This window comes from Melospiza melodia, chromosome 24 (genome assembly GCF_035770615.1).
Source record: "Melospiza melodia melodia isolate bMelMel2 chromosome 24, bMelMel2.pri, whole genome shotgun sequence".
Taxonomy (NCBI): domain Eukaryota; kingdom Metazoa; phylum Chordata; class Aves; order Passeriformes; family Passerellidae; genus Melospiza; species Melospiza melodia.
Genome location: NC_086217.1, coordinates 12,780,735 through 12,795,889, shown reverse-complemented (window position 1 = coordinate 12,795,889; position 15,155 = coordinate 12,780,735). Strand labels below are relative to the sequence as shown.

At 42.6% G+C, this 15,155-nt stretch overlaps 1 protein-coding gene across 1 annotated transcript; it reads left to right on the top strand.

The window, feature by feature from the left end:
* On the top strand, positions 1-14,750 carry DUS1L (dihydrouridine synthase 1 like). Its single transcript, XM_063176126.1, has 13 exons — positions 1-261; positions 3,768-3,876; positions 4,772-4,822; positions 6,313-6,425; positions 7,183-7,265; positions 7,429-7,532; positions 8,482-8,626; positions 9,243-9,339; positions 9,701-9,789; positions 10,321-10,487; positions 11,058-11,095; positions 14,008-14,083; positions 14,401-14,750. The coding sequence occupies exons 1-13, from the start codon at positions 25-27 to the stop codon at positions 14,550-14,552; spliced, it is 1,461 nt and encodes a 486-aa protein (XP_063032196.1). The 5' UTR covers positions 1-24; the 3' UTR covers positions 14,553-14,750.
* The last annotated feature ends 405 nt before the right edge of the window (positions 14,751-15,155 follow it).

Sequence of the window (15,155 nt, the reverse complement as noted above, 5' to 3'; positions counted from 1 at the left end):
GCTGCACGGGCGAGCAAGCGGGAGATGCCGAAGCTGCGCGGGGAAGCCTTCTGGAGGGAGACGTTGCGGAGCGCCCACTACGTGGTGGCGCCCATGGTGGACCAGAGCGAGCTGGCCTGGAGGCTGCTGAGCCGCCGCCACGGCGCCCAGCTCTGCTACACACCGATGCTGCACGCCCAGGTCTTCCTCAGGGACGCCAACTACCGCCGCGAGAACCTCTACGACGAGGCCTGTCCCGAGGACCGCCCGCTCATCGTGCAGGTGAGCGCGGCCCCTGCCCCGGCTTCCCCTGTCAGCCCTAGCACCGGGAGCGGCGGCGGCTGCCGAGAGCAGCTTCCCTGGGCTCACCTTGCGGTGCTGTTCTCGGGTAACTTTGAGGACGCGAGTCAGCGTTGCCAAGCGCACGTATGCCTTCCACCCGCTCGTGCTAACAAATCCAGGCCTTTCCCAAATGTGCATGAGTTGAAGGTAGTCAGCCTCATCCACATTTTAACGTGATTCTATAGAATGACAGAAATCTCATTTTCTTCATCTAAATACCGCTGACAGTTCATGAAGATGTGTGTTTTTCTGTTTATCCCACGTTTAGCAGAGGATTTGCTGTCCTAACCCAGGGGCCTGGAGCACTCAACTTCTCAGAGGGTTTCAGTCCCCTGCAACTCATCTTTAGAAACAGATTGCAGTTGGTCTTGTAGAGTCTGGGTGTGTCCTGGACCTGGTGCCACTCGAGGATCACAGCTTTTTTGAGTATTAATCTGAAACCCTGAGCTCAGTGTTTAGCTATAGAGAAAGGATGCAAGGAAGATAGGACAGCCTTTCAAGCGTATGTTGCTTCTGCTTCTGGTCTACTGTGTGATGTTAAGGTATTTCACTCTAACCCAAAGAGGGAAAGTGGCTTGTGGAGCTGGAGAATAATGCAGGCAAAGACGGCTGTCATGAGCAGAGGAATGACTGATTTCTACACATGGAGCAGTTAAATGGATGAGGACTCTTTACCCTGGAAAAGAAGTGTCTCCCTTGACAGAGGGGAGGAGTAAGAGGAGCCTGTGGAAGTATTACTGGCTTGAGGATGATGAATGGGAAACAAGTAAGCATAGTGGTAGTTGTAAACTATGAAATTCATTGCTGTGGGATGTACTGGATTCTGGAACATTACATGAGTTTAGAAAGCAAATGAAGGAAAACACTTGAGGGTCTTTAGGTGCAACAAACACACCTTCTGTTTCCAAAGTCCATAAAGAAACTTTTTCAGCTTCTGCTGTTCCCTAGACATTTTGGTGTTGACCTTTGATCTGTCTCAGTACAGCTGTCACAGAATCTTGGAATATTCTGGGTTGGATGGGACCCACGAGTCCACAGCCCACAAGTCCAACTCTTAAGTGAATTGTCTGTACAGGGATAGAACTCACAGCCTTAGTGTTATTAGCTATACCATGCTGCAACCAAATGAGCTAATCTCAGCATCTCATACATTCTTCTTCTGTGGGAGGTAGTTTCTTTTGACACAGAAAAATAAAAGTGGCGAAAACTCAAGTGATCTTAGAAAGCTGTAAGTCACAGATCTTCAGCTCAGTAAGCTGTGTGTCCTGGGTGACACTACCAGAACAGGATCAGTTTCTGTGAGCTTGCTGTGTTACCCTTCTTCCCACTAACCACTATTGGATATAAAGTGTGGAACTAACTGATCTTTGGATTGATCTTGTGCAGCAGTCCTTAAAGATTTGGTCACACAGACTTGGAATTAGAATAGACAGAGGTACATCTGAGCTCAGCCTGCTCTGAAGGCTTTGTTTACTGTGATAACATTCTCCTTATATGACATGGTTGGAGGCTTTCCATAGTTTCAGTTGTCTCAGAGAAAGCAAAATATTTTTTTTATTTTAGTAGGTGTCAGTCATAATTTAATGTAGTGCTATAGGGTTTAAGTAGCACCTTCTGCTGAGAAGTGTTTAAATTTTGTTTCAGGTTTATTAAAGACACGATGGAATTGCTTTTTGTGAAAAATGAAGTTTAGAAAATCTGTTTAAAACCATAAATGAGAAGAAGAGTTTGTCTCTGTCCTCTTCAACAAATAAGCTTCAAATTAACTAATTTTATTAATTTGCTTTTTGCACAGTTTAAAATGTAATATTAATTACATTCAGTTAAGACTGAGCATTTGACTATAGCCCATATGTCTGTTTCACATTCCATGGGAATTCATTTTAGACGCAGTTTTGCTTATTGGTATCTACAAAGTTTGAGCTGTCTCAAGACCCAGAGACATTATGGGTAACTGTTTTCTTAAGCGCTGCCTTTCTGTACTAAAATGCTATAGCTGTTTGTTCTGCAAAGGATTTTAAAAGTTGTTTCCACTTATTCTTGGGTACAACACGTAAAATATTCATCTGATATTTCTTTGCCTCTTGAATGCTCATCTTTCTCATTTTGTCATTTGAAGGTTGAGAGTGTTTAGCTGGTAATTGTCACAGATTTTGTTTTGAGGTTTTTTTTAATAGAATCATTGAATATCCTCAGTTGTAAGGGATTCACAAAGTCCAACTTCTGCACAGAGCAGCCACCAGAATCCCACCAGTGTTGTCCAGATGCTCCTTGAGCTCTGGCAGGTTTAGGGCCATGGCCACTGCCCTTGAGAGCCTGTTTCAGTATCTGACGATCCTCTGGGGAAGAACCTTTCCCTGACATCCAGCCAGAGCCTCTCCTGACACAGCCCCAGACATTCCCTCAGCACCCTGTCACTGGTCACAGAGAGCAGAGAGCAGAGCTGTCCCTCTGCTGCCCTTGTGAGGAAGTTATGGACTTCTACGGAGTCTCCCCTCTGTCTCCTCTTCTCTAGGCTGTACAAGACAAGTGACCTCAGCCATTCCTTGTATGGCCCCCATCTCTGTAAGCTCCTTTGAACACTCCCTAATAGCTTTGGATCTTTCTTATATTGTGGTGTCCCAAACTGTCCCCAGGACTTGATGTGAAGCAGCCCCAGAGCAGAGCAGGACAATCCCTTCCGTGGCCCAGCTCCCCAAGATGCTCCCAGATGCCCCCCAAGGACATAGCTGGCCTTCCTGGCTGCCAGGGCACTGCTGGCTCATATTCAGCTTGCCATCAGCCAGGACCCCCAGGTCCCTTTCTGCAGCCCTGTTCTCCAGCCTTTTGTTCCCCTGTCTGTCCATACATGCAGAGTCACCCTGTCCCAGGTTCAGAATAGGCTGCTTGTCTTTATTGAACTTCATATGGTCTGTGATTGCCCAGCCCTCTTATTGTCACAGTCCTTCTGCAGCGCCTGTGTGCCTTCCAGGGCGTGGACAGCTCTTCCCAATTTAGTATCCTCAGCAAGATAACAAATGTCAGCAAGGTTACAAGCCATTTATGAAGCTGTTAAAGAGCTCTGGCCCTGTCTAAGATGGAGCCCTGCGGAACCCTAATCATGACAGGTCACCAGCCTGATGTCATCCCAGTCACTGTAACCCTTTGCACTTGACTCATGAGCCAGTTGTTTGCCCATCACACAATGTGTTTGTCCAGCTGTGGGCTGGACATTTTGTCCAGAACCATCCTGTGAGAAACAGTATCTAATGCTTTACTGAGGTCCAACAAGATTACGTCACGTGGCTTCCATTGATCATTTTGAGAAATAGTGTTTGGTGTTATTAACTCTGCATATTTGCCTGTTTTCTGTAGCAGGTAGTTGCTTCATAACTACATCATAACTTTGTGTCAGTACTTGAGGAAAGCTATTGCCTGATTATTCCACTTCTCTTTGGTTTTCACAGTTCTGTGCCAATGATCCTGAAGTGTTTGTCCAAGCAGCACTGTTGGCTCAGGATTACTGTGATGCCATAGACCTAAATTTGGGTTGCCCCCAAATGATTGCAAAGAGAGGTATGTGCAAATCTGAACCTTGGATAAGCAGAGAAATGGCAAGTGGCATTTCAAATGGGAATGTTGGCAGTAGAATATCAAGAGGGCCAAGTCATGCCTTGGGGAGGCGACAGTACTGCTGAAGACAGACTTAGTTACACCCAATGTAGCAGGTAATGCTTTTTGTAGTACCTAAAGCAAAAATTAGATATAATTAATTCTGATTTCTCTTAAGTGGCAGCTCCTGTGTCTAGAATATCCTTCAGAAACATTATTTTTAGTAAGAGCTTGATTTTCTTTCTGATTTTTGCTCAAACAGCCTATTTTTGAAAAACTGCACTTAAAATTAGATCATTCAGACCCTTAGGATCTCCTATTTCCCTGACACTTGCAGAGTTTTTTCACATTAGTGTAGAAGAGGATGACACCTACTGAATCCCTTAGATACTGCATGTTTGAAGACCAGAGGCAGTGTTTGAAAATTTTGGATCAGTTAAGATATTGAGAAAATATTTGTTCAGTAACTGCCCATTCTTCTTCTAAAATACCTTTCAAAGACTTATAGAAATGATTAATGGTACAAATAGATTGTTCAGTCTGATCATCTGTTACCTAATAGGATTTATTAAACATCTGGTATAAACCCTTAGAAGTTGGACTTTGAGCTGCAAGTGTCAACACATCAGCCTTGGGGTGTACCAGTGAAAGTAGGGTGTGGGTATTCCTTGTTTATCCTGTAAATTTAGGATGGCAGGGAGAACAGAATGATCCCACTCTTCCAGTTGGGGCAGGACAGAGCAATTGTGTTTCTGCCAGCAAGGTATATGAGTGTCTGGATCTTTGTGAGAGTTTATGAAAACTGTGCTTCTGGATTTTACTCTTCTGCGCAAGTCTGTCATGTGCTATTTTATCATAGGTCACTATGGAGCATTCCTGCAAGAGGAGTGGGATCTTCTTCAGAGAATGAGTAAGTATTTAGAGAAGGAATAGGATAAAGTAATTATTGAGAGGAGGTTTGGGGATTTTGGGGGACTGGAGATGCATCATATTTCTTTAGGCAGAGTTGTGTTTGGGTTTTGAAGAGGTAGTTGTATTCTTTTTTTTTTTTCTTTTATTTTTTTTTATTTCATATGGTATTCCAGTGGTACCCTCAAGATACTTGGTGGTATCCCACGGCAAACTCACATCTGCTAAAAAACTTTTGTACCTGAAACAGACTTCAGGTGAAAGTGAGTCATTTAAGTCCCAGTCTCATATGATAGCTTAGTGGCTCTCCAGCTCTAGAAACAGTAGAAGTCCCAGTGCCTTACTTTTTCACATTGAAGTTCTCAGGTGCCAAGGGTCATGTTTCTGCTTGAAGCCACAGTTTCCCTTTTCTGATCAACTCCATGTACTCTTTCTGTCCAGAATATAGCAAATTATGCCTTTCTTCTCCTAATTCATGTAGGTAATTTTCAGGCTATCAGTAGCTGTTGTGATCAGTATCATATTTTTTTAAGAAATACATTTGTAACTGATATAAAAAGCAAAGTTTTGGTGATTTTGTAGAACTGAGAATGTGCCTTCATCCCACTTCAAAGCAAATGTTGGAACCATGAAGTTAGACAGTCCTATTTCTGTTTGCATTCCCAGTGGTCTGGGGAATCTTGAGTGATGTTTGGTACAAAGACACTGCTGGGAACCTGGAAGATAAGACAGTGCATCCTTGCCCAGCATGTAGTGTGGCTGTTGAGAAATATGCAAATCAGAATGGCCTCAAGGTGTGAAGAGAACCCAGGTCACCTAGTTGGGTGAACCTGGGCTGTCTAGTAAGAGAGGTATCTTAGGCTGTCCTCTTCCTCCTTCTTTTCCCAGATGCCTTTAAATGGTGGAGCACTCTTTTCTGCTTGCATCTGTAAACACCTTGCTTGCTCCTTTGAAAGGGTGATGGGAAGTACCTATCATTAGAGCTCATAGGATTTAGATTAGAAGACAGCAGGTGACTTCCTACATTGTATATCCAAGCTCTGTAAGAGAAGAGAATTTCAGACACAGCATTACTCACTGTTTTCCAGTTGGTTCTCTTTGTTAGCTCTCTTTTTGGTATTTTTGTGATTCCATGTACTGTGTAAGGACTGGGAGTTTACCATGTTCTAGATTTCACCCTGACTCTATAACCTACATTTACTACTTGATTGCATCTGCAGCCTACCTCACTTGATAAGCCTCTGCTTGCCATGGATAAGACTCTACTTATAATGATTTTTTTTGGTGATAATTTGCAAAGAAGTGAAGTACCTTTTTGTGGGAAAGGTAGACAAGCAAGTGTTAATGTTGGAGGAGTACAAGCTATGAGGACTGCATAGCAGTAACTTCTTAGGCTTTTTACATACCATACCCAGTATCAGATCTTGAGGAGAGCAGACACTTTTCATAGCTTTGTGCAGCCCACTTACCCGTGTTTTCAATCTTTCTCAGTTTTACTGGCTAACGAGAAGCTCTCTGTTCCCATCACATGCAAAATCCGCGTTTTCCCAGAGATTGACAAGACAGTGAAGTATGCACAGATGCTGGAGAAAGCTGGCTGCCAGGTAAGAAGGCAGCTGCTCCGTCTCCTCCTGCACTGGACACGTATCTTTTTGTAAAGTATCTGATGACCAGTTCTTGGTATACTGTGGATATGAATAGGCTGCATTATTTTACAGACAGAGCAAACAGAATGCAGACAGATTCTCTGTGTTTGCAGCCCTAGGCTACAGGTCAGTGGTGTGGTACAAAAGACACAATGATTTCAGTCTTTTGTAATCACTGCACTGGGCAGCATCCTTCACTGTGGTTGAGCATCTCAATATTCACATAGTGCTGCAGGAGGCAAGTGTGAATGCATAAAATCCACGGTACTGTAGAAGAAAAAGGGTATCAAAAGGTATCACTAGAAGAAGTAGGCAGCCTTCTAGGATTTAACTCCAATTAAATTGGAAGAGATGGTCTGCAGTTAGAAACAGTACTGACAGTATTTGGACTTTCTGCTGAGGAGAAAGGTAGATCAATATATCACAAATTCCAAAGTGAATCACAAATTGAATCCAGTAGGAAAGGAAACATGTAGGTTCTCCCATGATAGAATCTTTTCATGCCATGGAATAGCAAGATGAAAGGAGCCTAAGACCATGCCACGGTAGGTGAGCTGCTGATACTTTTTGGTGTTGCTAAACTCCCTGCACTCTTGAAATAGCAGCAGGAACTCAGTGGCATCCCTGAAGTGTAGGGAGCCAAAGGAAATTTTTTTCAGTGGATTTATTCCAGTGGTTCATATACGTGGAAAGCAAATGTAATGTTGTGTTCCAGCTGCTGACTGTGCATGGCCGTACTAAAGAACAGAAAGGACCACTTGCTGGTGTGGCATCTTGGGAGCACATTCAAGCTGTAAGGTTAGTGAGCAGTACCAGTCTTAGTGAATTCCTGCTAACACACTGGATTTTAAACAGATTGTACAGTGGTATTGAAGAGCAAACAAATTTATGTGACAGGAGGAGAATTCCTGGGTTGACTCTAATTCTCAGTTTTATGCATCTGTTTTATTCATTGGAATAGAAAAGCTGTAAACATTCCTGTATTTGCAAATGGAAACATCCAGTGTCTCAGTGATGTGGAAGAATGCATCCGTAAGACAGGAGTACATGGTGTCATGAGTGCAGGTAAAGAACATTAACACTTCTACTCTGATGAGAATATGAGTTGTTTCTTATTCCCTTAGCAGCCTTGCATACATTTGTTAAAAACTTACGTCAGATTGACTTGGTGAACAGCTTTGCTTGACAGCTGAGTGGCCATTCTCCCTCATCTTACACTGGTCACCTCATACCAAGAATAGGAACCCCTTAAGATTGGTAAAGAATCGTTATGTTGGACTTGCAATACCATTGACTCATTGAGCTCAAATGTAATTACCTGACATATGGGAGGCATATGGGGCTCCTGTGGTCCTGGAATATTTTTGTGACATCTGTTAATCAATGGAACAGTTTTTGAATGGTTCTCAATGAACTAAGTGCATCTGTGGGTTAATATTCCTGCAGGTGGTTCATGTTGGGTTGGGACAAGAAAGAATTGACATAACTTCCTACAGGAAGAGCTAGGATAGGCGTCAGAAAAGCTTCTAATCACTCACACAATCAAAGAAGGGTTGTAGAATCTTGGTTTTAGATAATACTGGTTAACAAAAAGCTTGTGAAGCCAGTGGAGAAAAGCACAGTGAGAAGCTGTATTTGTGAATTTGGGCCAGACAAATATCAATACAGATATAAGGCAAGACACCTGTCATTTCAGTGTTTAACCACTGGGCAACAAAAGCAGTGATTTCTCTATTAATTGGTTTACTGTCTTCCTGTCAAGGTTATATGCCTTTTTAGAAACAGAACTTTAATTAGATATGAGCTGTTCAGTGCAATTAGGAATTGCATAGTGAAATATAGTATCCCAAGGTCAGGCTGGAGTATTACGGACCTTGTGTTCCTTTTGAGAGTACGTGGGTGATGTGTCTGTGGCTGTAGGATCACAGAAGAGATGATCAAACTCCAGAGCAGAGATTTGGGCCTTTGTTTCAATCCTGAAATGAAAGTTTGAGTATTTATTTTCGTTCCCTAGAAGGTAATCTTCATAACCCAGCTTTGTTTGAGGGCCGGAACCCATTGGTGTGGGAGATGGCTGAGGAGTACCTGGAGATCGTGCGGAAGTACCCCTGTCCATTGTCTTATGTTAGGGCTCATCTCTTCAAGCTCTGGCATCACACGTGAGTATCTCCATAGAACTCTTTTATGTTTTCAGGGCTCATCCTGCTTAGAAAGTGTCTGGGCTTTCTGGACAAGGATTTGTTTGGCCAGAATGAGTATGCTGCAAAGTTTTCTTTCCTGGACCTGGCTGGAGAGGGTGTGGGCTGAGGTCTTTACTGTTTATTTCGTATCAGGGAAACAGGGCATGGCAAATGAACAAGTTGCCACAAGATCAGCCAGGGTGTGATCTCACAGCACGCCAGCTGCAATGTGGTAATTGCCCATCTGCACACACTTCATGGCAAGCACAAGTTAACTATCTCCTTGTTCATTGTGAGGCAGAGTGCTGTTGCATTTGTTGTGGAGTAAGAGCATAGCTATGGACAGTTACATAGTTATGGGCAGAGAAGCAGATGATGGACTGTACATTCACGTTAGTTTATGTCAAAGTACCTTGGTTGTCTGCTGAGTCTTTATCTGGAAGAGACATATGTGTGCTTCTCTCTGGACTTACAAAGACAAATATAAACTTCTACCAAAGGCAAACAAATCAGGAAAAGTGTATAAAATGTTTTTATGCAGTTATTTTTAGTTGATTGCAGTCTAAATATAACTGATGTTTGGGCTTTACCTCAGGCTTCAAGTTTACCAGCAGCTGCGTGAAGAATTAGCAAAAGTGAAGACTCTAGAGGGCATTGTAGATGTCAACAGGGAGCTGAAACTGCGATGTCAGGTACCAAGATGGGCTCTAATCTCCCAGAACAGCACTGTCTGCACTTGGTGGCAATGTACCAAGTATGTCATAGAGTTGACATCCATTACTCACTTCTCTGGGATTTGTGGCTTACTAACCTTGATATTCGTAGCTTACTAGAGTAGCATCCCCTTAAGCCTGGACAACTTTATGTGGGATAAAGTTGATTTAGGAGTTAGAAATGTGCTTCACTTCATCTGTCATAGATGTTTTTTAGCCTATATGTAATAGTCAGTAATTGTTAGCCTGAATTTCAATTTGTGATTTCCTGGAGTTTGAAGTGTTATTTAGTGTATTTTCTGACAACTCCAAGAAGACTGACTGTAACTCTATGCTGCAGGAAGAAATAGCTAATCAGAAAGAAGGAGAAAAGCCAAAAGAAGGGTTGCCTTTTTTCCACTGGATCTGTCAGCCATACATCAGGCCAGGGTGAGTTACTTTTATTGATACTTACAGGTACTCATAGGCCTTTCCCACCCATACCGTTAAAAAAAAAAAAAAAAAAAGAAAAGAAAAGAAAAAAAAGCCTGAAGAAGACTTTGCATTATCTGTATTCTAGTTTGGTTTTTTCCTAGTTATTGCTTTGTTTGTGGGGATGTTGCTCATTGTTTGCATCTTCACCTTTGGATCCTCCTCAAATTTCTCTCTCTCTCTCTCTGGAAAGTAAAACTTCGGAGTCCCACAGCAGCTAGCAGCTGAGAACAAGAACCTGATGTGCCTAATTTAGTGGGCCAACTTTAATTGGCTTTCCTACTGATATATCTGATAGTGTGTCTGTTATTAACTGCTAGTGTTAACCAAAACAGCTAGGTTTGTCTATCCCATTTCTAAGGGCAATGACACTTCATTTCCACAATAGAAAGGTTTATGGTTTACCCAGATTTCTGTAAACCAAAATAATGGTCAGGGAACAGCTACTCCTTCCCTTCAGTCAACTTAGGATGAAATTCACTGTTTCAGGCCAAAGGAGAGATGCAGGGAGAATGGAGATAGTGGAACTGAAAAAGGTGTGCGAGGAAAACGTGCTCTGGAAGAAGAGGAAGATGGAAATTCTGAGCTTCTGTCAAAGAATAAACAAAAAAAGAAGTTAAGAAATCCAAATAAAAGCTTTGATCCATCTTTAAAACGTAAGTTACATTTATTGGCATAAATATATGGAGATATGCTGATACCACTTTCAACATAACTTGCCGCTAAGAATTTTCCTGGCTTGTGTACTTGTAGAAACTTCTTTGAAAAGAGGAGGAATTGTTGCTATTGAAATTTCAATAGCAGGCAACATGATTCAAATAATGTTCACTAGTAAAGGAAACAACGATCAAAGTAGTAGGTCACTGATTCTCTCTAAGCATCTTTTTAAGATCAAAATTATTTACAAACTGTATTGTAGCTATCATTAGCATTTGAAGTAGAAATTTTGTATGAATTTTAAGCTGATGTCCTCCTGTTTTATGCTTGACTTGAGGATTAAAATTTTCAATGTTTGGATTTTAGCATAGAAGCACTTAAAAATTCAAAGTATTTTTACCTTTACACTGTTACTGGAGGTACTGTATTTTTATTTCAAAATGAGTCTCTGTCTAGAAAAGCACCAAGCTTTTCTGGTTCTGATTTTTTTTTTTAAACTTACTTCTTCCACATAAAAATACCATTGGTGAAATCAGGTTTCTCTCTCTCTCTTTCTCTCTCTTTCTCAGCCAAGTATGCAAAATGTGATCAATGTGGAAACCCTAAGGTAAGTCGGTACAGGTGTCCATCAAAGCATTTCCATTAAATGGAAATTAAATGTCCATTCAGTGTCTGGATGGAGATCAGTGACACGTGGTGTGCCTCAGGGGTCTGTACTGGGACCAGCACTGCTCAATGTCTCCATCAATGATGTGCGTAGTGCGATCAAAGTGTCCTCAGCATACTGGCAGATGACACCAAGCTGAGTGGAGTGGTGACACACCTGAGGGACCTGGACAAGCTCAAGCAGTGGCCTGTGGGAACCTCTGAGGTTTGACAAGGCCAAGTGCAAGATTCTACACTTGTTCAGGGCAACCATGGTATCAAATCCAGGCTGGGGGGAGGCACAGACTGAGAGCAACCCTGCCCAGGACTTTGGGGTGCTGGTGGGAGAGAGGCTGGTCATGACTCACCAATGTGCACTCACAGCCCAACAGCCCCTGTGCTCTAGGCTGCATCAAAAGCAGCATGGACAGCAGGTCACGGTGGGGGGCATTCTGTGTAGCACCCCTGCCTGGGGCTCTGCATCCTGCTCTGGGGCCCTTGGTGCAGGAGACACAGGGAGCTGTTAGGGCAGGCCCAGAGGAGGCTACAAAGATGATTGGGGGATGAAGTCCCTCTGTCAAGGAGACAGGCTGAGAGACAGGGGGGCTGTGCAGCCTGGAGAAGAGAAGGCTCTCTGGGGAGCCTCACTGCCCCTTCCAGTGCCTTGAGGGGACTTAAAAGAAAGACAGCGGTGGAATTTTTAGCGGGGCTTGTTGGAGTAGGACAAGGGGCAATGGGTTTGAAGAGAGGTAGAAGTTGTTTTTTATGGTGAGGCAGTGACCCAGGTTTCCCAGAGAGGTTGTGGATGCCCCATTCCTGGAAACATTCAAGGTCAGGTTGAACAGGGCTCTGAGCAACCTGATCTAGTTGAAAATGTCCCTGCTTTTTGCCTGGGATTGGAGTAGATGACCTCTACAGGCTCCTTCCAACCCAAACTATTCTTTGATTCTATTCTGTTATTCCAAATCCAAAGGTAGGTCTGTGCCAGTGCCCAGTGACACAGGTGCATGCCAAGTCCTGCTGATAAGTGTGTGTTTGGGGGGGAAAGCCCATACTTGGGCAAAAGCTTTTTAACCATTAACTGTAACCAATCTCTGAGGTTGAAGGTGCTGCACAAAAATCCTTAACATACATAACAGATTCTTTGAGAGACTTTGCCTTCCTCTCCAAAAAAGTGCAGTCCTGCTGCTGCTGAGGGTATTTATTGCTGAGACAGTTGAGTGAGTTAATTGAATTTCTGAAGATATCTTGGAAACAAATCTCCAGACTTCTACACATGTATGACATGCATATTTTACTGTGAAATGAAAAACAACCCCCTCTTATTGGGGTTAGTGGTGGGTGGAGTTTTTCTGCAAAGGAAAAATTTGAATAACTGGTGTGGTTCTTAGTGTAAAATAAAAATACTTCATGTCATCGCAGTACAGCCTGCAGTGTCAGGCAGCACCTGCAGCTGTTTTGTGTTGTGTTTGGAACTCTGCCCTTATCAAAACAAGCCTAAGCACCTCCTCATCCTCAGTCCTGCCTTTGCAATAAATTACATTGACTTTCACTATTAGCAAAGCGAAATGAGGCAGCTGGTTTTACAGGTTCTGTATTGAAATTTCAAATATTTTGATATTTGCAAAGAGTTCGTTTTGCTTTTGCTTGTTTATTTTTTCTCTTGGGGGAACATAGCTATTTGCTTGACAGGGTGATGTTGCTGAGCTGTGTAAGCAGAGTTATTGCTGCTAATATACCTGTAAAGTGGGGTGTAAGATATAAGTAATTTTGTGTTCTAGCTTAAAAATTAGCATTACATACACCTCAGGGGCAGGGGAGCCTGCAACACAACCATATGATGTTGCTCCTTGTTGTAACACTGTTACTGCAGCAAAGCAGTGGCAGCCAGCTGGGGCTTAATTTGAAGTTGCAGCTACTGAAAAAAATGGGATTTTTTTTTGCTGTGTTCATCATTGGGAAAGCATTGAGCACTAGGCTGGCCTGCTTTCAAAGCCATCCTGTTTCATAGCTAATCCAGGTGTCATTGCTTGGTGCATAAAGCAAGATTGTCTGCACCAGGGCTTAGACTTATTTTTGTTTTGCTGTTGCATCACTGTAATGCTGCAGGTAGCTCTTGAAATCTTCTGACCAGGTCTGTAATTATTTTTTTTTCCGCTAGATTATGTGCTTCTGAGCTATGTCATTAAATGGGGTAGGGGTGTGTGGAGAAGGAAAAGGATAAGGAACTCAACTAAAGCCTCCCTAAACATGAAAGGTTTTCTGACTAGGGTGAAGGGAACCATGGTACACAATATCAACCCCCTTTTCTAAACTGTATGTGAGCAAAGCAGCCCCGAGACCTAGGCTCATTCTGCCACCTCATCAGGTAGCCAAGACTCAGCTGCTGCCGTCCCCTAAGGGTCACACATTATACTTTTAATAAATATGCAGGTGTATTTTAAGATACAAGTAGGGAAGTAATTCTGGTGGTAACATATTGTAGGCATAGATGCAGATGGTAGCACTGTGTTTCATGCTGCAGAGAACTAGAGCAGGCTCGCCAGCACCAAATGAGTTCATGCTTGTTCCAGAGGGCTTATGGCATGTGGCTGCTTGTGGTGGGTAGCTTGGGCTGCCCAACAGGCTGTGGGGGCTGCACAAGTTGAATGTGGGTTGTTTTTTTTTTTTGGTCAGTTGGGTTTTTTTTGTTCTTTATGTGCAAACAGCAGATAGCACCCAATATGACATCAACTCCATCATCTTCATTAGGCTGAGTACACGGTTTTTTCCAAAGATCTGAAAGTGCAGATCTGTATTGTTACTTATTATAGTAAACAGTAATAATTTTATTTTCACTGACACAAGCTTCTTTATACCACTGTCCCAACCCAGGGCACTAAATGTGTGTTTAACATGTGCCGAGGATGCTGTAAGAAAAGAGCATTCAAGGAGGTAGCAGATTGTCCAGGTAAGTGCATCTGGCCTTAACAAGCAAACATCTTATCCATCTCCCATCTATATTCGTTACTGAATCTTTGGGTTATGGGGTGTAGGTGAGTGTTAAAATCTACATACTACCTACATGTTATGTAAAAGTTTGTAGTACCATTTTAAAAGACTGCTCTTCCTTCTCTATGTCATTGCTCCTGCTTCTAAAGCCTTGGGATGTGGTTTCCAGTCTGTAACGACCCAGTCTTTATAAGGAATGAGGTATTCTGTTGACCACTGTAGTCACCTCATTTTAGGATGTTGGTTTGGGGTTTTTTCCCCCTTTTGCTTTTTCAGGTCATGGACTACTTTTTAAGACCAAGTATGAAAAATCCCTTTCATGGCAGCACAGTCAAAAAGGAATTCAGACCCCAGAGATCAGTCAGAGAGGAGACACAGAGGTGGGGGAGACAGCAGTGCTGAAGGAGGCTGGTGACAGTACAGGGTAAAGCTTTGGAAATGAACAGTCCAAGAGCTCCTGCCAGACCTACACTAGTTCCCTGGGCCAAAGAATGTGTCATCTCCAGCTCACTGTCAGCTGTGTGAACTTCTTCCACATAATTAAGTTCTGGAAAAGTTTTATTTAAGTAAAAAACTGCTTACTCAGGGAATTATCCTGCATTTGAAATAAAAGAGATGCAATTAAATGTGTAATGCTGTATTTGAAAGACTGAAAATGCTGCATTTTTGGGTGGAGACAGTTTCTGTAACCTGCCATTACACTCTGCCTCCTGTATGCTCATTAACCCTTCATGTTCTGTTTTTAATACTGGCAACTAAGTTTATTGTATTAGAACAGGTTTCTGGCATACTAAAAATAGCAGTGTCACTTCCTCACAAACAGAAAATGTGTCACATTTGTTAGTGTTGTAGTAGGCTTCATTTTTAATGCAGAAAGGAAAGCAGCAGTACTTGGAAAATGTGAATGTAAAACTGTAAGATCTTGCTATATCCACATTAACAATTATTAGTTTCTTACAGTATGATCACACTTATCAGTCTTCCATGAGCCAAAGGTTGGGGGAGGATGAAATCTCTATTTTAACAGAGAG